Source organism: Pseudopodoces humilis, chromosome 6, assembly GCF_049639895.1.
Source record: "Pseudopodoces humilis isolate 2021_Gansu_Grassland_sample_001 chromosome 6, ASM4963989v1, whole genome shotgun sequence".
Lineage (NCBI taxonomy): Eukaryota > Metazoa > Chordata > Aves > Passeriformes > Paridae > Pseudopodoces > Pseudopodoces humilis.
This window is the reverse complement of record NC_142205.1, coordinates 6,806,767-6,834,206: the sequence shown is the minus strand read 5'-3', so window position 1 is coordinate 6,834,206 and position 27,440 is coordinate 6,806,767. Positions and strand designations below refer to the sequence as shown.

The 27,440-nt window shown below is 37.2% G+C and overlaps 1 protein-coding gene across 6 annotated transcripts in view; it reads right to left on the bottom strand.

The window, feature by feature from the left end:
• The window catches only part of MAEA (macrophage erythroblast attacher, E3 ubiquitin ligase), a 48,866-nt gene that overhangs the window by 3,312 nt on the left and 18,114 nt on the right, over window positions 1–27,440 (bottom strand). For 5 of the 6 annotated variants that reach the window (XM_088056886.1, XM_014263196.2, XM_014263194.2 and 2 more), the window contains 5 exons: window positions 23,879–24,082; window positions 10,815–10,937; window positions 9,858–9,971; window positions 7,817–7,893; window positions 1,705–1,813 (listed from right to left, as the gene is read on the bottom strand). In XM_088056886.1, the coding sequence (XP_087913012.1) occupies window positions 1,705–1,813; window positions 7,817–7,893; window positions 9,858–9,971; window positions 10,815–10,937; window positions 23,879–24,082 (627 nt within the window). The remainder of the gene's footprint in view (window positions 1–1,704; window positions 1,814–7,816; window positions 7,894–9,857; window positions 9,972–10,814; window positions 10,938–23,878; window positions 24,083–27,440) is intronic. The other variant, XM_005517907.3, reaches the window with a different exon arrangement.

Here is a 27,440-nt window from a genome sequence, read left to right as displayed (position 1 = left end):
ACCTCTTCCATTTAGTTTCCTAGCATGCTGGACTACTTAGGAAACAGTATTAGTTGCTAGGGCAGATGAGGACATGGTTTTGTGGTGGTTCTGGGTTGATGGTTGGACTGGATGATCGGAGAGACCTTTTCCAACCTTAACAATTCAATGATTCTACTGTTCAAAGCCAGGTTAGACTGGGCTCCAAGAAATCTGGTCTAGTGGAAGGCACAGTGACAACATATGATTGTTCAAGGAATATGAAATGAAAATAGCTTGTTTTGCCACAATAGTAAACATTTTCCTTTAAGTCCTGAAAGGAAAAGGTGGAGAAAGTTCTATTCACCAGTCACAGAAGGTGCTTCTTTCCTTGGATTCATAAAAATCAGTTGGTTACAGATATAATCTCGCAAACTTTGTCAAAGATTTAAAAATAATTTCCTTAAAGGCATTTTAGGAAGCCATTTATGCACAGAACTCAGTCAAGATATTAAAGGTAACTCCAAACCACCACATGCTGTGATTGTGTTGAACTAGGTAATTATTAGAAAATTCAAAACTTAATTTCCATAAACTACAATGTTTTAAGTCATATCCGTAAGTGTCAGGGAATTTGTTCTCATTGTATGGTTGTACGTGAAACAATCCTAGCTTTTTCTCCTTGCTCTCCCTCATTGAAACACTCCATCCAAACCAGCCCTTAGAATAAAATATGGGATTTTTATTTCCTGCCTATTTCTTCCTAACTACTAAAATAATGATAAGCTCTATCTCACACCCACAGTCTTCTAACACATCTATCATTTATACTCATAACTTAGATCAAATCTAGCATGTAAAATACCAGGATCCTTCTAGGACTCTGAGATGAGCAAAGAAATTCATATTGATTCTGTGGGTTGTTCACTTCAGGGTTTTTTTGTGTGCTTATTTTGTGAAATTATTTCATCATCATGTTTAGAAAATGTGTTTATACTGGCACTGTCTCATATTGGCTTGGCATTTCATAGAATTCTTGTCTTGCTTTGACAGCTCAACTCTTCTCTAACTTCTGCCTCCAAAGCCAAGTTAGAAAGAAGTGAATTAGCACATGACCATAGAACTCAGTCTAAGTAGAAAGTCTCAGTAGAAAAAGTAGCTACCTATGAATTTTGCTTGATTTAAATTTAGATGTAGATATTAACACTAATAGCTACATCAATTAGCATAATCCAAATAAATGAAAACTTATTTTAAGGAACAAAAATACTGCTTTCATATCATTCAAATCATCCTTTCTTCATCCCAATCACTGCAACAACAGTAATGTGAGAAGTCAAATTAAGAACTGCTGCTGGTATATTAAAGCCACAGCTTTGTATGTTGAACACTACTCTTTTTTTTTTTTTTCTTCGTACTTGCCCATCTTTTGCCTCTTGTATATTTAATTACTGTGCTTCCAGCCCTAGAGATCTCTAATGCTGGGTTTATGGTAAGCCTAGCTCAGTGTGAATCCATGTTACTATTACAATCCAACTGAAACAATACCAATACTTTCTGGATTAATGTACAAGGACTGGTTACTAAAATTAAAAACTCTTACAAAGGTGGAATTTAGGAAGTAAAATTAAAAAAAAAAAAACCACATTTATTTTGATATTATCAATGCATTTTCCTGAAAGTGCTGAAAAAAGAACTGAGACATCTGTTTTAATGTTGTGTTGTAGCGCTGAATTTCAATGTTACCTTATAGGGAGAGATATGAGTGTCTGAAGGAAAGGCCAACATTCCCATCACCTGTCGAACCTCATCCAGCTGGCTTCCCTCAGCTTGACTGAAGTGCTTTCTTGCATGTCTGAAATAGAGAATTGATACTTTATTAGACAGACTTGTTTCTAAATCAAGTAAATTTACTTAATTATGGAAGATTTTGCAGAAAACCTCTAGATTCTGCTCTCAGTAGATGAACTCCAGGAGCGCTCTATCTACATTTAAAGGATTTGAAGAAACACATCCTGCAAATGGGAATGGCAGGAATGACTAAGCATTAGCATTTTTACACTGTAATTCCTTAGAAACCAGAGTCTTTTTACTTTAGTCTTGCCTCACCTAGAACTAAACCAACTGTGATTATTAGAAGAAATGTCTCTTCTCATGGAGGCTCAGTGTATGACACTCCTCTGGCATACACTCACAAGTGAGATAAATGCAGTCTGAAAATCAGCTGTGCCAGACCCATTACACATCAAGAGTGCTCAAATATCTGCCTTGTTTATACTGACATCTGGGGCAATGTTTATTCTGAATAAATGATTTTTTGGGTTCAGGGGTATAGGCTAGAAGACAGTATTACTTCCTGTGCAGGCTACAATAAATTGTAGGGCAATGTAATAGAAAACACCTTGTTAAGAGCACTTTTTTTAGCCAGGGAAATAAAAATTAAATTAGAACTTTAGTACAAATTTTTGTACTTTAACATATACAGATTGTAAGGGATACACACATGGCTGAAAGCTTGGATATTTGAAAGAAGTGACAGAATTACCAGAAACATATATAAATAAAAAATACAAACTTTAATATCTTTCAGGAAATAGTAAGAAACCACAAAATTATTATCAGATTATGAGGATATTCAACTACTTTAAAACCCTTTATCAAAGTTGCCCTAGTCTATCCTCCCCAAGATCAATAATTCTCAAGTTGGAGTCTAAATGCACAGGAAGACCCTTCAGCCTTTAAACTGGATGATCAGTTCAGCATTTCTGTGGAAAGCTCCTGTTTTCAGTGGTGCACAGATGTAGCACAGCAGGCTGGGTATGGAACCAGCATTATATGGAATTTCTGGCATTGCATAAGTGTAGGAAAATTTTCCCTGTGCTGTCACTTCTGTGCAGCTTGTATTATGGGGAAGATATCAAATCATCGCTCAAGTTGTCTACTCAGAGTTTGCTCATTTTTAACTTTTGAAGAGTCTTTTATTAATTCTTAAATTACTTTTAGGAATAGACAGTATTTTCAAAATGCCCATTTCATGGCTTGAATAAGAAAACCTAGGCAAGTTGGTTTGGTTTTTTTTTTTTCCAATTCTGAATTTGACTACTACACTGAGGTCATCAATACCATGAGAACAGTCTCTTTAGCAGTGTTTCAGTACTCCCACTTCCTCTCCCACCCAAGCCAGGAAGCAGTGGAAGTTATGTAGGACAGAATGTTTCCACCCAATTTCCTATGCTGGGTGAGCAATTCTGGAATGTAAACATTGTTCTCCAGGTGATTACTGCTACGAGGGCAGAAGCACAAACCCCCTGGCCTGAGAGAAGAGACAACCTGGAAACACTGGAAGAAAGCTAAAATAAGGGTGGAGAACCTCAGATGAAATGAAGAGCTTCTGAAAACAAAGATTAGGCAAACAAAAAAATTCAGATCTACCAGTTGAGACAAATTACTATCTGTGCATGCATGAGAGAAAAGAGGGGAAAAATTCTTCTCAAAAGAAATTATTAGATTTCAGTTGTGTTCTGTGATGGTAAAACAGAAGTGACAGTTCAGTTTGCACCAGCTTGGTTAGTCTTGAGGTTCTCCTCCCTGCCAGGCCATCAGCCTTCCATCACTTACAAAGTACTGAGCACACTGGGATGTGGTGGCTGGTTTGGGCTCAGCCAGAACGAATTAGGTTTTCCAAAGTGATCTTGTGACAGTCAGTATTTATCTCCAGACTTTCCCTCTCTCCTGTATTCTTAAAAAAACCCAAAAAAAACCAAGGAAGGTTTCCCACATGGTCTGCATGCAATGGCTGAATTTCCTCCACTGAGAAATTAAAATGGAGCAAGATATCTTTCAAAGGTGAAGCAAGTTCATTAATTCATAGCACTCAAGTCTTTTTTTAGATTGGGAAGCACACACAATACTATAAGTTACTTGGGAATAACACTTTATTTGCCCTCATACCGCTATTCACCCCTTTCCTTGTCATTCAACTATTTCCCCCTCTGTGCAAGTGTTGTTATGCTCCTGGAGGTCTCTGTAAACATTACAATGCTTAAATGCAATGTTTTTACCACTATTAGCAAATATGAGTCTCTAAAGCTAAGGCAGGGAGCTACATTTTTCTAGAAAATATTTTTAAAATCCTGGCAACAGACCATCCCTGAAGCCACTAAACTCCTGTGACAAATCTAAGTAATAGGTAGAAAATTTTGTTTTTCGAATCCCAGAACGATTCTGTAAACTCTGTGAAAACAAAGTTCATCTTTTGTGTGCCACTCCACCCCATACACGTAGAGCTGACATACTGTACTTAACAAATATTTACAAAGACTTGAAGACCTACAGTTCACTAAGGGTAGATTAAATTGTTACAAAAGGATCCACATGTCCAGCTTATATATCTACATATGCCTGAAAGTAAAAATGAACATACTTATTCGGCAGTGACAATAACTGAACACAAATATAAGGTGTTATCAAGAAAGGACTTGTTTCTACTCAGTTTTTTGGCCAATGCCTGATTGGCTTTATCTCAGACCCTTATGACAACCAGCAGAATTTATACTCAAAGTGCTCAAAAGTTTTATTATTTTTATACCCCTGTTCAGCCTCACCAAAAAAATTCATTCATCCTTGTAGGAAGGAAGTTGACTAAAATGATAGACTGTAGCCATTTTCTCCCAACTTTGCCCACCATCAGCTATTATTTACTCCTTTTTGTCCTTTGTATCCCCAGAACAAGAAGTGCTCATGATGCTTTGTTAAGCTTTTAGCTGAGAACTTTGTGTATCACTGGCATTGCGTAAGAGCAAAATATCAAAATGCTGTCAGATTTCCCAGAAAAAAAATAGTGAGAGCTCCTAAAGTGTGAAATCGGTGTCATCAGTCATTCATTGTTACTTTAGTAGGTACAAATTTGACAAAAAAGCTCTAGAGACTGAGAGTTAAAGGCTAATGATACTAGGCAAAAGACTCTGTGTTATATTTAAGGTTAAAAGATTTACTCTTTGTACTCAAGAACAGTTTTTTACATTCTTGGAACTTGCACTTTCAAGGCTACTCTGATAAGGTACCTTAGAGGAAAGTCTGTTTTTACTCATTCTAAAAAGCTACACAAATTCAAACACTTATTAAATAAGATGGATAATATTATGTTCGCATCAATTCTAATGTAAAAGCAATGTCACTTCAGAGGTTCTCAGCAGGCAGCAAAAGCTTTCAAACTTATTTAAACACCAGCTGCGTTTCAACAAAATGTCAGTTCCCCCAGTTCCACTCATACAGGAAACTCCTTGGTAAACAGCCTCTTTCTCTGCCTTCTAATGGATGCCTGACCTATTTATTGCACCACAGACACAATACTGAAAGAATCCTGCTGCAGGCACTTAATAGAAGCAAGCTAATAAAACCACAAGTTGCAAGGGTTTGCTAGAAGCAATGAGATTTATGCCACACCTCCCCAAAATGTACTCCCTTATTCATTACTTACTTTGAAACAAAGTAGAATGCATCGGTAAAAACCTACAGTTTTTAAGCCACATGATTGAAAGGAAGCATTGAGATGTTGAGGTCTGAAAGTACAAAATAATCCTAAGAAAGTATAAAACTCATCCTTCTAAAAAGGAGTCAATTAAGATATAGAAAGACTCCCATAGCTCCTTCTCCTTTTACAATTGGTTATGAAGTTAAAGCAGGAATGCCATGACTGGCAGTAATATAATTTCTAAGTACAAAATGTATGTCAACCCTGAATTTCAGCAGGTATATGGAATATACACACTCCACCTCAACAATACTCAATATGGATGCCTTGTCTGCCATACAGACAGAAGCTTTAAGTTGTAACCTCAACTCAGACAGATTATTCCACACAAAGCATGCTGTGTCCTCTTCAGGGCTGACAGCTTGCAAATTTTACTTCTTATGAGGAAAAGGGATGAGAGGGAAACAAATACCCAGTAACAATAAAATACAGAAGGACCTTATCTGCTTTGTCCCACTTCTCAGCCTATTTCCTTATTCCAGCTCTGTGCCTGCCCTCCAGTTTCCAAGCTACACAAGGAAGCTGTAGCTCAAAGAAAATAGTTTTTAGAGCATGGACTACTCATTGTTAAGATGCATGACTGCACACTTGGCAAAGAAGCAAACTGAGAATAAAGCTAAAGGCACAGTATTCATTTGGTATAAAGAGCACCATGGGCTTCAGAAGACAGATAATGGAGTTGAGTCTCTTTTATCCTTTTCTTAAGTACTTGACAATTCCTTAGGATTTGATAATTCTATCAAAGGGTAAGTGCACATATCAAAATGCTAGCTTGTAGGTTTTGTTTTTAATTATGTTTGATTTTAATTATTAACATTAAAATTAGCTGGAGTTTATCAGATTGCACATTTGCATTGGCTGGGACCAGAGCAAAGATGATTTAAGCGCAAGTAGGGCAAAGTAGGAATGATATTAGCTCAAAGCAAGCCACGCATTTGAATGAGATTAGAAAGAAAACCTCAAAATAACCCTAAAACTTTGGCCTGCAGGAGAGCTTCTCCATCTAGATTTGGGAATATGCTAGAATGTTTTCAGTCTGTGCATACATTACAGTAAGTTTTCTGTATATCTGTGCTGCTCTGACCAAAAAATCAGCTCTGCCACAAAAAAATATGCCACAAAGTTTCAGTTCCTGAAGCACCTAGTCTGCCTTTAAAGGCAGCAGAACTTGCAACTTCCTTCACATAGAAATATTATGTGGCAACAGTGTTTTCATCAGGATGTATCAGCAAAGCTTCAGGTTGGGCCATGAACTTCTCACCTCCCTTTAGGTTTAAATATTCTTACAAAATAGAACCTGCTGAGAGTTCTCCCTCCCTTGAGCGCATGTAAGCTCCAGTAGCTCTGCCACCTGCACCGTACTTTGGTGCTGGCAAAGTCACTGCTTATCAAATTATCAATGCATTTCTTTGTCCCAGTATCAAAATTCTACTTATTTCAGCAGGACTAGTTTCCTGTGTTACCCTGGAACATTATTCCACCTTAAATCAGGACCATTAACTCAGATGTATAAATTGCTTCATGTGCTGATATGAGAAGTATTGTCAGAAAAACTCTCCTGTGGTTTAAGTCAGGCAGTGCTGAGGTGTGACTGCACTTCTGTTACTGATTCACAGCCCCACTGGGCATTGTTACTTTCTCCCTGTAGTCCCCACTGAATTACTTCAGAACAGGTAAAAATGGATATTGAGTTGGTTTCTTCATTTGGAGCCAGAGGAACAGAGTGAGGAAAACCTAACACAGCTCATCCTTCTCCCACCCACAACCATACAGAACTCTAAATCAGGCATCAATACAGGGAGTGAACATGGCCTTGCAGGTAACCTGCAGAACAAAAGCTTTAATGAAGATAGTACAGCAGAAGAGAATTCAGACGAAATTGAAATGTTAAAGCTGTATCTACAGGTTTCATTAGCCTTTTTAGTATTTCTGGTGATTAAAACTAATGCATTGCCTTGTGAAGCTTGCTGTATCCCTTTGAAGATTAGTTAAGGGTGAATATATATTTATATAGTACACTGTATGACACCAGAAAATCCATGTAATTTTTAAAACAGGTTAGTTTTCTAAACCTTGATTTTGAAGACTAAGAAGACACAGAGTTTCAGGGACAACATCAATACTTTAAGAAGGTGCATTTGTGGAATGACACTTAGCCTTTAAAAAAAATCCAAGCCCAACTTAAATCCAAAGTCTTACACCAGCCAAGAGACCCTTCAAGGCTTTACAGGGCTTCTGGGTGTTGCAACAATAGTCACAGGTTTCTAATGAAGCATAATACCATCTTGTTAAGAAAATTGTTTGGAAAGCATCCTAATTTCATACCTCACAGCATCCAGTCTCTTGTTCTGTCGAATGAGTTCAATGAACTCCTGAATCCTTAGGCTGAACTCCAGACAGCTCTGAGATTAAAGACAAGACAGGGTCTTAGATAGTGCCAAAGTTGCACTGCATGGTTTGTTAATGACTATGTGTGCACAAGAAAAAGAAAGCGTTAATAACATGCAACCTGGTTTGCTTGCTTTTAGGCATTCATGCAAAAAAAGTTGAAATGCTGATGCTACAGACAAGATCAGCACAGAATTCCCTAAAAGCAAACAAAATCATACTCCTCTTGCCTCCTTTAAAACTTCAGCAGGTATGAACTTTTTCCTAATGACTGAAAGCCTTATTTCCTGAGACACAAATGAGAGTAATAGGTGGTTTCTTTCTAATCTCTTACAATTTAAAGTAGTAGACTCAACTATAGTTTGGGGCTATGTGATAATTTAGACAGGTCTACCCAGAAGACTGCATGGAAGGAACAAGCCTTGGAATATTTTTTGAAAAACCCCAATATTAACAAAAACCAGCACAAAGTTTAAGTTGCTGCAATACCCTCCCCTCCCTTTCTTCAAGCTTCTATCCCAACTTTCTTGTCAAACATCTAAAAGCCATGCTGGAAACAAGTCTCAAACAAGAAAACCAAGTGGCATTTACCTGTTTATGGAAAAAGGTAAAATTTGAAGCCTAACGAAGTTGACAGTGTCCCTTTAAACCAAATTCCATCACCAGTTCACAAAATCTATAAGAAAACTTTGAATATGTGGAATTAAAAAGATTCTCCCCCCTGTAAAAGAACAAATCACTATGCTTCTTTATAGGGACACAGTCAACTGTTTTTTTACCTTATGAAAATAATGAAAACCCAAAGTGCTCTGAATCATGTAAAGAACTCTATTCTATTCCGTGTTCCCCTGCTTGCTGAGTGTTTTTTCTTTACCCATGTTTCTAATGAATAGTTGCCTTTTGTTTATTGTCATCAGCAGAGTCATATCAAAATTCCTCAGTGTCTTCAGTAGGAATTTGAGCAACTCTGAATTTCTATCAGTTAGCTGCCTGAGGTGACTAATGCACACATTGCAACAACTACTTATTTAAGATTTAAAACATAAGCCATTTGAACATAAGAATGATGCATTCTTTTATATATTAAAACTTGCTAGTTTAAGGAACAGAAAAAAGTATTTTCCAACTATGCATTTTTTCTGTTTTCAAGCCCAGATTTAGCAGAAAATAAAAATTTCTCCTCTTGAGGTTTTCAATAAGACAGTTTTAAAATACCTTGTTATCCAAATCTACAAAAACCCTTCATCTAGAATTTTAAATAAGCTTGTTTCTACTAAAAATCTGATCAAGCTTTTTAATTGTTAATAGTATTAAATCTCAGGGCTTCCTATTTTGCTAAGATGTTTCAACAGCAAAACCCACACGCCAAACAAATGAATTTTCAAGTAAGGTGCCAGCCAATGGCTTCAGGGGTTCTGCAGACAAGTGTAACTAGAAGCAGAGTCCTAGACAATCAGATGAAGCACATTCCAACTCTGTACCTTCAAACAACCCACAGCAGCTCTTCACAAGATTTCAGATTGCTCACATCTGTAAGGAGTACATGACTGCTTTCCCAGGCCACCAGTTTAGATTTTACGTAAGGCTTGCATTCAGGTAGGTGGTGGCTGGGATTATAGACCATTAACGTCGATGAGTAGCTAAGCAACTAAGGCAACCAGAAGCAGAAATATTTGTGTTTTGAAAAGAAGCATAGCAATTTCTCCAACTCTGATCTCTCACAGCCTTAGCTTTGGTTTTTGTTTGATTAAAAAAGAAACAAAAAAGAAAAAAAAATGTAGGGCTTGCAGAAATAGATTTTTGTTGTAGTTTGTTTTTCAGAAAGAGGACGTGGAAGATTTTTCCTTATTTACTGCTTGTTGAAAATTGGTGATGAAAAAGTAAGACGTTGAGATTTTATTTCTTGTATTACTTAACATTTTAAGATTACACAAGGGGGATTTTTTATCAGTATAATTATGCAACGTGGTTTACATACCAATTCTGGTTTTCCTTTAATGGTTTCCATAACAAGATCATCATTTTCTCTAGAGTAATCACTGGCCGATTTACTTTTGCGTCCCATCTTCGGCTCGTTCTCAGTTTGGCGCCCCTGAGTGACAGAGAATGTCACTCTTTGCTTATTGTTATGTGCACTCAAACATTATTGGTTAAAGAAAGCGCTTAGTTTAAAAAAAAATATAAGACAAACATCTTTGAGGGAGGTGGGGATTTTGGTTAATATCTGTTAAAAACAGATTTCTGCAAGCCCTATAAAAGACTACAGCATGTTTTGAAATGCATAATTTAACAGACAAGGAAATTTAAATGGACTGCATAGCAACAAGTACACAGGATGTTCAGTTCATGGTACTCAATGGCTTGAGGAAGACTTTTTGTGTTTATTATTTGATTAGATTCCAGCTTTTATTTTTGTATTTTCTCACTGCAAGTTAGTTCTTTAAAGTTTTGTCTTATATTCAACAGCTAAAAATTACTAAGACTAAAATCTGCATGTAATTTCTCTCAGAAATTTTAAACCTGAGGGAACAGATTACAAATTAATCTCATTCTTAAGACTCCTCCACATATAAACTGAGTTATAGTCTCATCAGGATGCACAGAGTCATAAATGTAAGCTTACATGCATCGACACTATGTATTTCTGCATTTATTAGTTTACAAATTGCACTAAACCCAACTCAGCACTGTATTTTATTTGAGCATAATTTGTTAAGAAAACACTGAATCCAGAAGATGACTGACTCACTCACTTCCAGGTCTGACATTTGTGAGCCTGTTTAGCTCCAACTACCTTTTAAGAACATTTTTATACTTACTGTCCTTACTTTTATACAAGACCTTTTTCAAGACCTGTAATTTAAAACATATTGACCGCATCCAAGTAGTTTAGAAAACAGTTCAAACAAAATGCAAACATGCTACATTTTCATACCTTCATTTTTCTGAGTCTGGATTTGTTGTCATGACACCAAGCCAAGCAAGTCATAGTCTCTTGTCTTTCCAATGACTCTTCCACTTCTTTAGCAGTCAAAAACATCTCAATATTTACCAAGTCCTTCAAAAAACAAAAAAAGGGAGGAAGATCTTGTTAAATTGTACTCACACTTTACACAGCAATTCTTCAACTTAGCTGGAATACAGAGATACAAAAGACTTTGTTCTCAAGAACTCTGGATTTTAGAACTGTACTTTGCAAAAAGACATTACAGAATATTTCCAGACTGAAATATTCTGATAGGAACAGCAGTTCTCTGAGTCTAGTTATATAACAGAACTAGAACAAAAAAAAAAAACCCAAAATACAATCCCCCCACCTTTATTATTAAAGATTACACCTAGAATATTGCAGATTTTTATACAATTGACATGCTTAATATCACAAGTATTACCATAGCTATAGTGAACAAAACCACTCTCAGAAATAGACAGCATTTTCAGCTGTCAGAATAGCTGAATATACTTAATCTTAGAAGTTCTACCTTTCATAAGACAAAGCTGAAAACCAGAACTAGCACCAGCTATATCACATTCACATCTTGCATTTCATTAGCCAGTTTTTCCTTATAAATACATGAAGTCTAATACCATTGGGAAAGTGGACTAAATCATGTTAGGGTTAGCAAAATGGTTATTCACAGAAATTTAAACAAGCCACATGAATTTCTGAGGTGCAGCAGAACTTGTACCTTTTATAAATCTTTCACTCATTACTTGAATTTTAAAACCAAAACATTAACATCTATTTTATAAGTTGTATGATCATAGCAACAAAACCATTTACTATCAAAAGAATAAACAGCCTCCCACAGCTCTACTGGTATCAAATCCAGGTAAGTCAGACTGAGCTCAGAATTCAGACAGCTACAAGTTTACAGAACAACATTGAAATTGGACTTTAATGGACTCTTCCCATACCCTTAGTGTTAAAATAAATCCATCTATTTTATCAATGTGTTGGCAAATGGACTGAAAGAATGCCAGCCTGTTCCACAACTGTATTTTTAAAGTATTCCTACAAGAACATGAGAATAATCTTTTTGCTGGTCTGAAGTTTTTCTGATGATATGCTCAAGTGGAAGAAAAGCGCATTACTCCCCTGTGCATGATAAGGTGACCATTTACAAATCTCTTGCCCATTAGCTCATCTATGCAAGCAGCTCGACACATAATGCAGTCATAATAATTATCCTGCTTGCATTCCATACAGCTGCTGAGTAGAAACACAATTCCATTTAAGTTACAAAGAAAAACACCTCCATATATCTACTCAAGCTTATTGGAGCTATGTGCCCTCTTCATGAACAGCATTTGCTTTTACAAAAAAATAAAACAAAAGCATTTGTTTTTACATAAAAAAAGGACTGGACCTACTAAGCAGAGACAAATCAGTGGTTTAAGCTCATTTGTTAACTTTTTATAGTTTAAACTTCATTACAACAAAAAAATAAAAAATAAAGAGGCATAAGGGCAGCATTTGTGATAAGTCCATGAGCTGGTGAGAGAATCCCAGATATCTGTACTTATCCATCAGGTGTTGGTATAGCAGCCCTCCACTACGAGCAAAAAGACTGCCATTGCTGCTGAGGCAGACAAAACTCTTAAACAAAAGAGAATTTCTACATTGCTTTTGAAAATTTAAGATGAAAAAGGTTCTTTTTAACAGAAATGCTAATTAGATTTGTGGTTGCCAAAAGAAGTCAAAGCTTGGCAGCCTTCTCTATTAAATAGACAGTATGTATCCAGAAAACAGAGAAGAACATTTTAAATTAAAACAGTTTCTTTCAGAACCAACAATTACATTTAAATTGCACCAATAAATAGGATTTTCTTCTCTGTTGACTTGATAGAAAGTTAAGGAACAATATAAAAAAGGCATTAAGGAATCCTTTTGTAGAGACAGGAACAACTTTTGCATTTGATTAGAAGTAGTCAGAAGTCTTAATCATACAGACTGATTACCACAAAAATACTAAGACACAATTAGGCAATAAACCTTTAAAAACTCCACATGCCACACTGTTTTATTTTAATCCAATCATACTTTCCTATCCTTTCTGACGGTGCATGATCTTGGTGCTTCTTCCTTAGCTAGGATTAAAGAAACAGAAGAAAGGAATATCACAGGATTTATCAAAACCAGCACAGCTCTTCTACACAGGCAAGTTGAGAGTACAACTTGTCTGCCTCATCTTGGATGGAAAGGAACTTTGTAACAAGTATCTCATATTCCAGTCAAAAAAAATCCCCGTTTAGATCCCAATCCTGAATAGCTTTCCAAAAGTATTCTGCAATTCAAAGTTGTACAGGCTGCAGACCATACAGAAACATTGTTTTTCTCAGGACCCAAAAGAGGATTAAGATTTCACAGTCTGCTACAAAGTGCCTGTTATATAATTTACATATAAAATTAAATAAATGTAAATACATAATTTTAGAGAAATACTGCCGCTTGATTTTCAGGCACAGAAAAAGCAGAAGCAAGAAATCTGTTGCCACACACTCCCCTCAAAATGACACAGTATTCAGTACCACGGCAAATGTTTTCTGACTTGTATATAAACTAAAAAGGAATTCTGAGCTCTTTAATTACCTTCTTTACAACACTAGTGTCTCCATTTCACACTTTCAGCTTTCACACTGGAACAGGGGTTGCAATACTTTCCTGCCAGTATTGCAGAGCTTAGGAGAACCCTACCCCGCACACAGGCTATTTCAGTACTGGGATCAAACCGTAACTCTCAGCACAGACTTTCCAGCCTCCTCTATATAACTTTGCCTAAATCACTTGATTACAAATACACAATACCTGAGGTTGGGCAGGAAGACTGATTTACATGAAACTTTCATTTAATTCTACTTTCATTTTAATTTAATGTACTGAAAAATAGTCTCAAATGTCTCAAGGAGGAGAACTTGGTCCATTAAGTATTAGCAACAATTATCCAGACACTCAAGAGGGAAGCTCAGTACAAAGCAGGGAGTGCCACCTGGATTTTGTAATTTCTGCTTTAAAAAACCGGTATTGGACTAAAGCGGACTAAGCTTTCCCGTCTATACAACAGTCACGAACCAGATTTTAGAAGGCCAACTATCTCAACACTAGGTGAACGTTATCATGAAAAAACTATTTTATTCCATTACCACAGTGAAAACTCCAGAGAAAGACATTTATTATTAGAGAAAACTGCACATGAAGGCTGAAGTCACTTTAGTGAAAGCAGAGATACTTATTTAAACAAGAATACAGCTATCCATCACCCTGTGCTCTGCCTGATTTACATATATATAGCTTTTAAAATATCACTGCTTCTTTTTAAGCTGCAAGTGCCTCCAGGGAGGGAGGTTAGTAACCCTCTGATTCTGCACAGAACTCCAATTATAAGGTATAAAATACTATGAAGAATAAGGATGCCTTTATGATGATGATTACTAGATACATACTCCTGGCCAACATAAAAGCTGGATCCCATTTGCTCAGATGGGTTCTTAGTAAGAACATCCTAAGCATGTTTCTGCACATCCCCTCCTCTGAACAGCTTCTGGACTCTGGTGAGCGTGAGCAGGAGCTGATAGGCTGAACATTCAGGGCAGCTCACTCCTTGCCAGGGTGCTCTCCTTAACAGTGCCTTGTTTTCAGGAGACTCCAGTGCCTGCCCTCACTGGAGGGAAAGACTGCAGCAAAAATGAACACTAGTCTGAAACACCAAAACTAAGAGAACAACGAAAATGGGCCCAAAATGTAACGAATTTATGTGGTTGTGTTACAGAAAAGAAGTGATTCACAAAAATACAGTGAAGGCTGTGGAGAATAACAGCTGTGAAATAATGAGAAGGTATGTATAAAGGCAGTAGGGTAACTTGGTTTAACTGGCAGATATATAAGCTTTGCATGAATTTAAAATTAAACACAGTTATGTCTAGTGTAAAGTTGTGAACCAAACTGGCAAATACATATCAAAATTCAAATTTAAACTGAATTTAAAGTGAAACAAAGGCTGTAACTTTAGATTGTGCCCAATTAAGAGAATTCAGCAGTGAACTGGAAAAGAACTGAGATCTACATGTGTGGCTCTAAATTCACCAAGAAAACTGCTCAGAATTTTCGGCATTAGATGTAACAAAATTAGCAACTTTGTATTAGATCGTATGTCAAATGACTTAGAAAGAACAAAAACATTCTTCCTGAAGTAGCAAAATACCTACAGGAATTCATGTAGCATTCACATGAGGATTTTTATGTAACATTTTAAAATTTGGAGCAGTCAGGTCAAGTCATTCCTCTCCACTGGTCTCCACTATACAGATGAACTGAAGTGCTTTTACTTTATGAGCTCTCCAGTCACAAGTCTGGAAAGCTATCAGAAAGAATGTGTGATAAAATCCCTTATAATTCATATTAACATTTATGTATGATATAATCCCCAGAATATTTCACATCAGAAATGTGAATCTTTAACAGGGCTCAAAAACAACCAGAAAAGAATACTAGAACACCCAGTGCTTAATATTTTCAAATCTCCCATAAGCTATTCTCAAAACAAGATTAATTCATCAAATTCATCAAAAAAGAAATGTTAAGCTAAACAAGATAAAATGAAAGATTTGATTCAGTGAGAAAAGGCAGTATTTTGTAGAAAAGAAAGTTTCCTCAGTGGAAAAAAAGCATCTCTCATAAAACAAGCTATTTGTTGTACAAAATAAGCAGTTCGTAATATCATAAGATGCTGTTTATGTATTTTTTTCTAAAATGCAAATTGTTTATTTTTAATTGCTTACTAGTATCAATATGAAATTGAAAATAGGCCAGTATGCCTCAAGCTATCAGTGGCTTGTTGCCAAGAGTATGTACCAATAACAGCTTTAATAAGACTGACTAGCTATCTATCTATACACATTACATGCATAAGAGCACTCCCCTCATAAAGAAGCCTTTGCTGATGCACTTCAGCATTCAGCAGCATGGTAAACTACTTGTATACAAAACACAATAAACACTTAGATCACTCAAACAACAACTTCAGAAAAAGCTGTGTTAAGCTTTTAATGACTACTCACATACTCTCTACTTGCAATGCAACCTTCAGTATAATTTAATTCTATGGAAGTGAAATAGAAATGCAGTAATGAACAGTTACAAACAAAGAGGTCAATTTAGTCTTCTATATTAATATATTCATTTGTTAAAATTTCCCCTGTGATGAACATGCAGCAAATCCAGGCATCATCTCAAGCTGTGATCATTGTTACACAATTCAGGGAGAAGGCAAACACAAGGGGCTACAAGGTAAGACCGCAGGAGCAGCTGGGAAAGGAGAGGTCAGTGTATTCCCACAGTGGGGAAACAGTGAAAGAGGTGTCACTTGGCAGGAGCAGGAAGCCTGGAAAACACCACAGTCACACTGCCCACTTGAAAACATGCGCAGGAAGGAAAAATGAGGTGCAGGTGAAGAGGGGGACAATGCAGGTGGTTTTGATGGCAGTAACAGGAATTGGGACCCAAATCCAATTCCTCTGCCCCTGTACAAGGGCAGGAATAAAAGGCTGCTGGAGTAACAGTTTCTTTAAAGTCAACACTGGGTATGTATGAACTGCACTGACATCAAGGGAGACACAAATTAAGAAAATAATGGCATAGGTGGTGACAATACAGCAACACCACAATTACTGAAGACCAGTTAAAGTGGGGCACAAATTAACAGTAAGGGGCCTCCTTACTCTCTGCTCATATAATAATATTGTCTGAAGTTCATTAAGCTACTATTAAGTGTTATAATGCTACACACATTAACAGCATTAGAGAGAAACTAAACAGAGTAACTGAAAGAATTACTCAAAGCCAGCTGCAGAGCCAGTTATTGGGGAAAAATGCAAAAACAGACAGCCAAACCACAAGTTCATCAACAGAAGAGCCAGAAATGTTTTTGTCTACAAAGTAAACACAGTACCCATCATGTACAGTCGAGCTTTCACATGAGAGCATCTTCCATACCCTCAGCATAGCACAGACCTTTTAGTTCTGCCTGGTTATTTTTGAAGGATCACAGTATCTTACACTTAGTTCTGTCAGAGGAGCATGGTCTTTATGTAATGTTAGAGGATACTAGTGCTTTTGTTAATTAGTTCTAGTGATTAATTCATGTTCTAAACTTATGTCCAACTTCAATTTATCTATCTATATTACAAAATTCCTTGGTATTTGACCTCTGCTCTCACACCTATCAAAAGCACCCACCCATAACATTTTCAGTCATCTTTTCCCTCCAGTTTTTCCAAAAGCTTTCTGAAAGTGCGGTCACCATAACTATATATATTCTGGCATTGGCTGCTCCACAGCCAAGCTAAGTGTTTTATCCACTTCCTTTCACTCAAGGACATAAGCTGCTTGGAAGAGACTCAGAGTTGAAGCACTGAGGTTGGTTATTAGCAATCTGTTTCCCCAATGCATCCTCTGCTCCTGCATCAGCAATTTTTGTAGCTCAGCAAATGGCTACACCTTTACCCATCAGCATATTATACTATGCTAAGTACAGTAATAAATGACTACACTACAGTAGTGTGACAAAGAGCTTAAGATGCATCATTGGGTAGAAAAAAAGTGCCTCATTTTCTGTCATAGCCTCTTCTAGCAGAGGAAAAGCACCCAAACCTTTGCCAGTGGAGCACAAGCCCTGCAGCTTTTTTCCGTGCAGGATCAGTCTGTCTTAGCAGCTACACACATTCTCAGACAAAACATTATGCTATCATCTAATGTAGTAGTAGGACCAAGTGTTAAATGTGAGGTAAGATTTACACTTTGAAGGAATGTCTGGCAGGAAGAAAGGACAGTAAGAAGAGGCATAACTTCTACTGCTGGGTAATTTCCAGGTGATAACACCAATCCCCATTTAGATAAAATTTCAATTCAATAATTTTTCTTGCTTCACCTGCCTTCCAGACTAAGTATTTTGTAATGAATTAGCTCAGTTATGATACACTACAGGTAACCCACTTTGTCTAAATGGACTGAAAAAAACAAGATGTTCAACATCACAGCACAATTCATGTTGTTGGCTTTTGAAGTGTCAAATGATTTGTAATGAGGAAGTTTGTTATTCTGCTTCGATCTTGACTATTTCACATTTACATAATTCTAATTCCTCAAGATGCTTGAGACAAACTGCAGATGTAAGGCTGTGCAGGAATTGCAGCACTTTGAAATTCAGATGAACACACCCAGACATTCATTATACCAATCTATTCAAAGTTGTCATGCCTACGCTAGGTACAGCCAAAACACATTTGAAGGAGTTTCTGAGCAGCTCTCTATAGCCTGGTACTGCAGGGTATCTCCAAACACCACAACCTAAAATCCTGGCACCTTTAAATAAGTTATGCCAATTTAGGAGCTCCTTCATACATAGTTTTCCTGTAACATCTCCAGTGTGGGAACAGCAAGTCAAAGGAGAAGGACACAAACAGCTCCTGGCAAAAGACACCTTTTACCATTCAGCCTGCATCTGGAAAGTCAGCCTGGCTATGTTCTGGATGACAGTGAAGTAAATAATACATTTAAGCACTATGATGAATATTATTTACCTATTTGAAATTGAATTGTTTTGACTATAAATGTGTTTTGATTAATTACTTTAATACATATGTATGTGTTTGCCTACAAGCCATTCTTGGACTATGCATCTTAACAAGGAGGATTTCTAAAGATACATTTGTATGATTGTTAAAAGATGTGTTTATTCAGCTTTAACTTTTTGAGTTAAGACTTAGTACTGCTCCTTTTTGTGATGCTCAGATATGCAGGTTATTTTCCATCTCCCATTTTCTGAGAGAATCATCAAATAGAAACAGTTATTCAGGGAATGGATTACTTCGAAAATAGCAGCTTCAGAAAGATTTTGTCCCATAGCAGACAGAAATCCTTCAGCAGTATTCTACTGAGGTGTCAGCTGAAGGATTTGCAGCACAGTGCTGAGGAACACTTTCATAAAGCAAGGAAAGAACATTTAACTTTGGGGTTGAAAAAAGGAACACTGATATATAATAGGAAAGAGATCAGATACTTGGTCAAAAGCCATGAAGCTTAATTTTAAGAATTCAAGTTTCTCTTATACCGCGGGACATCAAATAAGATTTCACAGCTTTCTGTAACAAAATTAAGAGAGTGGAATACACTTGAATTTCTTGCAGGTATCTTTTCTAGTTAGGCTACTTCCTCCAAAAACAGTTTTACAAAAACTGAAGCTGCAATGATGCAGTAAAAAGACTAACTGGACAAAATGGGAGGGAGAGAAGATCGGAAGATAAGCTGTTTTTCCAGTGATTACTGTTCCTTATTTAAACAAAATTATTTTTTTTTAAATAAATGTATTTACTACTTTTAAAGACAATTAAATATTTTTAGAATGGCTTTTCAGTATCTACCCTGTTTTGATATTCTCCAGTGAAAAACCATTACCAGAGACGTAGTTCTACTCAGGAAGGAGACTACTGACAATAACTGGAGACATGAACTCTCACTTCAAGAAAATTGTTACCTTTTTGGGACTGGGTCAATTGTCAATACTTGAAGTGTCAAGAAGCCCTTTTAATATTGATCAATGTTGACAATGGCCATATGTCTAGTCAAAACTTCTGAAGTCAATGGAATACTTGGTTTTTACCCCCACAATTCTCAAAAGCAAAAAGCACACTGTGGTATGAATGCAAAGGGTTAGTTAAGTATCTTTGAAGGATGATGTACATAATTATTGATCTGAGAACATTAATTGGCAGAATCTTAATTGATATAGATAATCCCTAATTTAAGGTCAAATTAACCAGTTTTAAGCTATTTAAGAGTTTTTTCAACTCAAGCAATTAACTGCCCACATTACAGTGTCACTGCCCGCCCTGCCCAGGGGTGCAGTAGCTCTTCTGTTCCTTAGTGAGTTATAGTTTTTTAAATAATTTGCTTCCTGACCCTACACACTAAAAATTAGGTTGAATTTATGCTATTCTTCACAGAAAAAATATTGCCACTTGTACAGCTTTTGTATAGCATGAGCATTAAGGCAAGGAGACACATTCTTTTCCATCTTTTAGCAAAGATGGAAAGAGGATTTACAGCATATGATAAGGGAAACTGGAGCTTCAGAATATGGCTTTGTTTTCAATCCTACAGACAAAAATCACTACAGCTATACATAATTAAGCAAAGAATGTAATGACACTTTACGTGTTTATATTTTCTTCCCAGCCTATTAAGGAAAGGGCTGGAAAAACATAAAATTTTAAACCCCACCAGCTCCAGAAACAGTAGACTAAGCACCACATACATAGCCTAATTATAAAATTTGTCTACAAACAGAAACCAGCTTCCAACTGGAACACCACTCTTCCTAAACTAGATTTGCATATCAATTAATGACACAAAAATGAGATAGCAGTGTAGCAGAACACGAAATAACAAAGTTGAAGTTAACAAACAACCTTGCCAGCTAGCTGAGAATAGGAATCTGCAGATGAAAACAGGCATTTTTATATTGTATGGCATTACAAGGTTGTAATAATGACCTTATTTTGATTCTATTTATTCTAATAAGCCTATACTGATGAGTTTTATTCATATGCAACAAAAAAGCCCTTAACATCTAATTTGTATCTTCAACCCAAACTGTTTTTCACATCATTATGGAGCCAGAAGACATCAAGAATAACGTCCACAATAGAATCCCCTCTAACCCATATTTACTTTGGCACAAACATTTCTGTCTTTGACTGTCAGCTTTTCTTTCAATCTTATTCACATTCTGGTTTACTTTCCCAAGCACCATTATTTTTCTTTAAAGACGTAAAACAAATATTTAATGTCTGGAATTTATTCTTATATTGCCTTAACTTTATACTGTATAAATGCCTTATGCCCAAAGTTATTCCTTACTTGAGCTAGTTCATAACTCTGATATTTAAAATTTCCCTATAATTTTTCACATTCAGCATTGCTTTCCATTCTGTTTGCTTCCTAGTTTATAACCATGGTTTTCAAGCATCTATCTTTGATTACAAGATTTCATCACTCCTATGGAGGCAGTTAATTTAGGAAATAGCCTAAAATTTGTCACGGACCATCAAAAACTATTAGCATTGGGCACTATGGCACACAGTCAATCTTTGCCAATAGTACAGCAGACAGTTTGCTCAAGCATAGGAATGATTTAATGGTTTCCCTTTGGTCACCAAAGCAGAATCCCTTCTGATCTGCTTTACCCATGAAGCACCTTGGCAGCTCTGAGGTCTCCTCATATTCAGGAGCCACACAAGAAACTTAAATCAGGCAAGCTGAGACTTGCTCCCAAGACTGGTCTTACAGCTACAGGAAAGTGTTTAACCTGGGATCCCCAAGCTACAATTGAACTGGAAAGAGCTGCTTCCTTCAGAAGAGCAGCAAAGGGTACCTCGGCCATTTTCCCCACAGTCAGAGGAACAAAGTCACAGAATGGTTGAGGTTTGGACCTCAGGAACTTTGTCGTCTCCCTGCTTACAGCAGGGTCACCTCTAACAGGTTACCTGGGATCTTTCCCATTCCAGTCTGGTTTTGAGCATCTTCAAATACAGGGTGACTACACAAGTCCTTGTGTCTGCTGGGGAGCCCAGAACTGGGTACAGCACTCCATATGGGTCTAACCAGTGCTGAGTAGAGGCTGGAGCACCTCCCTTCTGTTGCTGCTGTTTATCCCAGTGCACCCCAGAGTGCTGTTGACTTGTCTTTGCCACAAGAGTACATTGCTGGGCCATGCCTCATTTGTCCACCAGCCTCACCTCTGGCTGCTGGACAAGCTGAACAGTAACAGCACTTTTTCTCAGGTTCTTACTTAGGGTATAATGTCTACCCTGTGGTAACAAAATCAAGACAAGACTGGTGGTGGGGATATTAATCAAAATGCCAGGTGAGACCACAGTAAACAAAGATTACTTGGGATGAGAGAATAACATGGAATTTCCTAATCTCTACAGTGAAGTTACATTAGTAAGCATTAGAGAACACTTCAATGTTCACATCCTTTAGGAAGAAAGCAACAAAAATAAACAAAGCTGCTGTCTTACTAAACCAGCAAAACCACAAATTCTGTGTAAGAAACAAGTCCCAGTATCATACACTGTAAAAGCTGTTCACAAAGAGGATAGCCATACAGTAAGAAAGAACAAGTGCAAAGCAAAGAAACTGAGGGAAGCCTTATCTTCATTAAGCCAAAACAAACTGTAATGCTGACTAAAATGCATAATTTGAGCAAACTAGAAGAAAAATGGCCTCAGTACATTCAATATGCAACTATGTTCTGTGTTATTCAAGTTACTCTGATGTTATGCAAATTGTAAGAGTTAGGCTTGCAGGCAGAAGGTAAATAATCGTCTTTAAAACTTCCTTTTTAGCACAAAATTTTCTATTCAATAAACAGAATGAAGAGCTTTAAGTATGATGCTTTTACCACAGGGTCTTGCAGTATGTCATGACAGACTTCCACACTCACGTCCAAACCAAAGCTGAACATTATTTAATCAGGCATAATAGAGCTTGCTATGAAAGTGAAAATATTTCCACAGTGCTTTTCCAGCAGACCTAGTAGGTACAGTAACATGATGATTCAGCAGAGATGAGCTCCTGCTCAAAACAGAGGGAAACATCTACCAGAAGTGGGAGAGCTGCTGACCAGTCAAGCTGCAGCTGTCCCAGCATAATTGCCTTGGGTATTTTTGCCTCACGTGCATGGGCTGTGTCTCTAGTGAGGCACAACAGCCTCTTCAGCTGGTATTTTCAGGACTATTTCCTATTAATACTTTGTAACCCACTTCCCCTCTCATTTCTATTCCATCTCTACATGTTATTTCCTATTTGGCATTTACTGAATTTACTGCTGGCTGAACAGGATTAGACCAGTAAAGCAGCCAAGGAATAAGACACACATGATAATTAGGTCCCTGTTACATGACAAAGAACTAGTACATATGCTCTAATTTGACATCAGTAACAAAAATATCTTCTTCCCCATCAAAATGAGAGAGATGTGTTCAACTACTCCACCTAAGAAAGGCAAAGTACATAAGTCATGTAAGAGAACTCAACTTTCAGCATCTTTATAAAAGTAAGATTTTGACTGTAAGAGTTGCATGCCTTCTGGAATCAGAATATCAAAAAAAGATTCAAGGATCACTGAGGATCAAATAGCAGAGACTACCTAAAATCTGCGAAACATGATTTCTCTAGACAAACAGCAAATTCTTAAAAATAATCAGTTTTAATGTTCTCGTGACTGTCAGAGGACCCCAACCAGGATTCATTGGTCTGCATAAAAAACCTACACCAAAGCACACAAACTCCAAACACTTCATAATCCACTGCGAGCCCAAGCAAAACCAACTAGCTAACCAGTGAAAAGGAAAGCAAAAATCACAAAACGGTGAAACAAGCAAACCAGCAAAACATTCTTAGGATCATGCAAGATATAATGGCTACTAAAAAACCCAAACTGTATCAAAATTTCTTTTCCCAAGTAAAAGTCAGTCTTCTCAGGGCATCAAACAGCGGAATGATACAATAGAACAGTTGTTCCTGCAATCAGCAAATGCTGTTCTGTTCAGCCTGGTCACCTACACATATCAGCTGAGTGGGTCTAGACAGATGGGAAGCTCCACCACCTGCTTAATCAGCAGCCTAAAGGCTTCTATCAAGAAATTTTGTATGACATTTGAGAATTAATCTGAGCTTTAATAGAGAAAGGTGTTTATCTAAAAGCATTTAATTTGTGACTAATAATTATGACTTCAATTTTGACTTATGTAATTCATTAAAACACAATTTACGCCAAGTAAGGAGAAAAAAACTCAAGCCTAAAAAGATTAACAGATAAACATTAGCAAGGAAGGCACACCAATACATAAAAATAACTGCTACAAGGCTAAAGCAGCTTGTTCTCATTTTTCAATGACTTCTTTACTACTGTTTTGTCAGTCCACACTGCCACTCACCTCAATCCCACTTTGTCTGGCTAGTTTTACAGCTGTGTTGTAGTAGCCACAGCGTAGGAGATGTTCCACCATCATACGATCCATACGTTTCTTCTTCCACATGTTGGCAGGAGCTGGCTGGTCACTGCTGTGCTCCTTCAGATGTTCAATCCTGCGTTTGCAGAGTTTTGCACTTTCATCTTCAGCCTGGATTGACTCAACAGCCTAAAAAGTAAAAGCTAACAGTAAGAGCTACACATTTTCAATCTCCTTTCAAAGCAAAAAACAGTAATTGACTGTAAGTTTTCTTTATATGTTATACAGCTACTCCCAGTAGTGTTTCTTTTTTTAAGAAATATTTCTTATGGCAGTGCATAAGTTTCTGTATGGCTGGTCCAGTTCTGAGATATTCTTGCACAGAAGTAAGTTTTGATATATTTGACATTATGAATATATACATTTTTCTGCTTAATTTGCAGTTCATCCAAAACCAGAAGCGTACCAACTATGGCAGCAACTGCTGTAATAGCCTCCAAAGAGCTTTGTGAAGGTTTGCAGTCATCTGATCCAACCAATTGAAAAGAAAAATTTCCACCTCTAACCTATGCACGGCTTCTTCCTCCAGCAGCTGTCCTGCTGGATTACTTCTACTGAGGAGTGATGCAGAGTAAACCTACATTACTTTTAATACACTGGAGCCATTTTAATCACTCATGCAATAATGGAAATTATACAAATGATTGGCCTCTTGGCACCTGTAATTGAAGGATCTAAAAGCAGTTTTTCAAAATCATCAGTTTTGTTTAACTGGCACTATTTTATATAACTCTGCTACTGTGGGAACATGCATCCCTTCAGGAGCTTTACTCAGGAAAACACATTTGTCCAGAAGAACTGGATTGATGATTTTAAGCCAACATATTGGCATACCCAGCAAAAAACACACACCACTCCTCCAAGGTATTGCTGCAGTATTTTTTTTTAAATTAAAACCAAAACACTCAGCTCAAGTTGCTTTCCTTCAAGTCATCATTCCAAGCTGGCTGACTCAGTACAACTCTGGGCTATGTCAGGCTACAGAACTCCAGAAAGCTGGCAGTACCTTTAAGTGCCTGCTAAGATGAAGGCAAACCAGCAGAGGATGGTTAGTAACTTTCCCATCTGCAATGTAACACTAGTGATGCAATTTCAAGTTAGGCTGCCTTGTGGTAGCTTTAAACTTTCTGGCTTGTGTTTGAATGACTGCACAGCTCTGGCAGCTGGGAGGCACAGGCAGAACCTGGCAGGCTTTTGGCAGCCCACTCTACACTCCATGCTGATGCAGCTACCTTTCCAGAACTCAAACGGTAGTATCATATATGGTACAGTTCCAGCTCTGGAAGCACAGGCTGGTTCTAATTGTATTTCCATGCCTGCCTATAGACATCTGGAAGGATCAGTATGAAGAGCAAAGTGAAATGAGAGAAAACTTGCAAGGAAAGCTCACCAAGCTTATCCCCCCACCCCCCTTAAGCCTGACTCTGATCTGGCCCTTGATACCAAATTCAAGTATCTAAAACACTAACCACTATACAAGAGTCTCTTAATAACATTCATGTAAACATCTGTAGCATGAGTTATTTTTACTACTGAAGTCTGAGTTACTTCTGCTGCTGACTTTATTTTGTAACATACAGTTTGATGACAAGTATTTTATTTGAGTTATAAACTGTGTCTCTTCCTATTCAGCAAGCAAACACTTACTCAAGACAAAACACATTTTCACTTCTTAGATGTCTACAGTATTACCAGATGTGAAGGCAACCTTGAGAAATACTCCGAATACAACTAAGAACTCAAGGCAGGCACAAAGTTTAGACCCTTTCTTCTTCCAAAGGGCTCTTCTTATATGGCTTTGTATCTGGACCTATACAGCTCTTGCTGGGTTTTTGATCCTTCTACTACATTCAGAAAGGCTACAGATCCTTTTCAAAACCCTCTGAAGCAAGTCTATCTGGACTTGCCCTGCTGGACATTAACAGAACTTGGGGAAACAAGCATATTAAACAGGATACAAAAGGGAAAACACAAAGGCCTAGGTTTCCCCAGCATCATTTTCAGAACCCAAGAAACCTGCTGCATTTAAAAGCTCTCTTTCAAGAGGGAGTAAGGTGTTAAATAAAGGAACCATTTAATTCTATTATGGTCATCTCAGCAGTTCATGAGATCCTTGTCTAAACACAGGAGGAAACAGATCCCACATGGGTCCAAAGGCTCTAAAGAAAACAATCATTTTGCTCGGGGCAGAGATTATAGAGAAGACAGTTGGGAGTTGAGGGTTTGGAGCAGAAACAAGACCGTTGTGTTTCAGAGGGCTTTTACTGTTAAACAATTTTTTTTTGCCTTTTGTTCTTTCTGAGCAGCTATAAGACTCCCCAGAGTCTTTCAGGCTGTCAAAGACAAGTGAGCAATTAAACTAAAATGGAGCCTTGCACCCAAAACATTCAGCAATGCCTTCAGACACACCCCCACAATCAGCAAAGCTTTAACAAGTAAATAACTTTTACTCTTCCACATCATTACTACAAATCTACAAACAACATCCAATACCTCTTTCAGAAATAGCTCCTATTTTTCTGTAAGTAACGGAGAAGTGAAGAAAACATATCCTTTAAGACCTCCTTAAGTCTCACAATTTGAGTATGAAAAGAGCAATTAATTTATGAAGTCTTTTGCAGAACAGCTTTTCAACACCTTGCTAACTTGTTCAAGCAGAAAACCCCAAATCAACACACATGACAGCATTATTTTCATGTTGCAAACCTCCAAGGTATTTTGATGCTTCACATAGCACTGTCTCAAGATTTATATCTGTTGGTTATTTCATTTAAGTTTTAATGAAATGACTCTGCCACTATGTTTCATCTATTTATTTTTGGAGAAGCACTGCTCTCAAGTCAGGCGACAGAACTATTTTCATTTTTCTGCAAGACTTGTTTCAAGTAAGTGTTCTGATGACTCTAGGGATGAGTAATATTCCCATCCAAAATAAGGATGGCTTATACTTCTTCTGAGAACACATACATTTTTTTCTAAGAAAGATGTGGTAAAGGCATGAAAGGATGGTTGTATTTTGTTCAAGCTTAACAGCTAGAAGCAGGTTATCCTGCCAAAGCTTGTTTAAAAGGCTCTTAATATTCCCTAGGAATCTTTCAAATTTCAGGTTGAGTGCTTATAAAAAATTTTTAAGTAACAATCCAGGATAACTTGCACTTTCTTCTGCAGAGAAGTCTCAACACTGCACACAACTCTCCCTGCACTGGGGGGGTTTCACATTTTTCAGCTTCATCTTCTACCTGTTTTGCTGTTCCAGTGATCAGTTAATTGCACAAACCTTTGCATTAGACAAGTAGGTACTGATACAAATCGATTAATTTTGCTACTATTTCTTTTCTGTTAGTAAAGGAAGTCCTTTTGAGGACTACAAATATATATTAATTTTACCTCTCGATGGAAGTTTGCTATACTTAGACAAGGACCACCAAATCATGTTTCTTAAGCACAGTGAAGCAAGGTTTCACTGTGCGTTCCAAGGCCTTTAAAG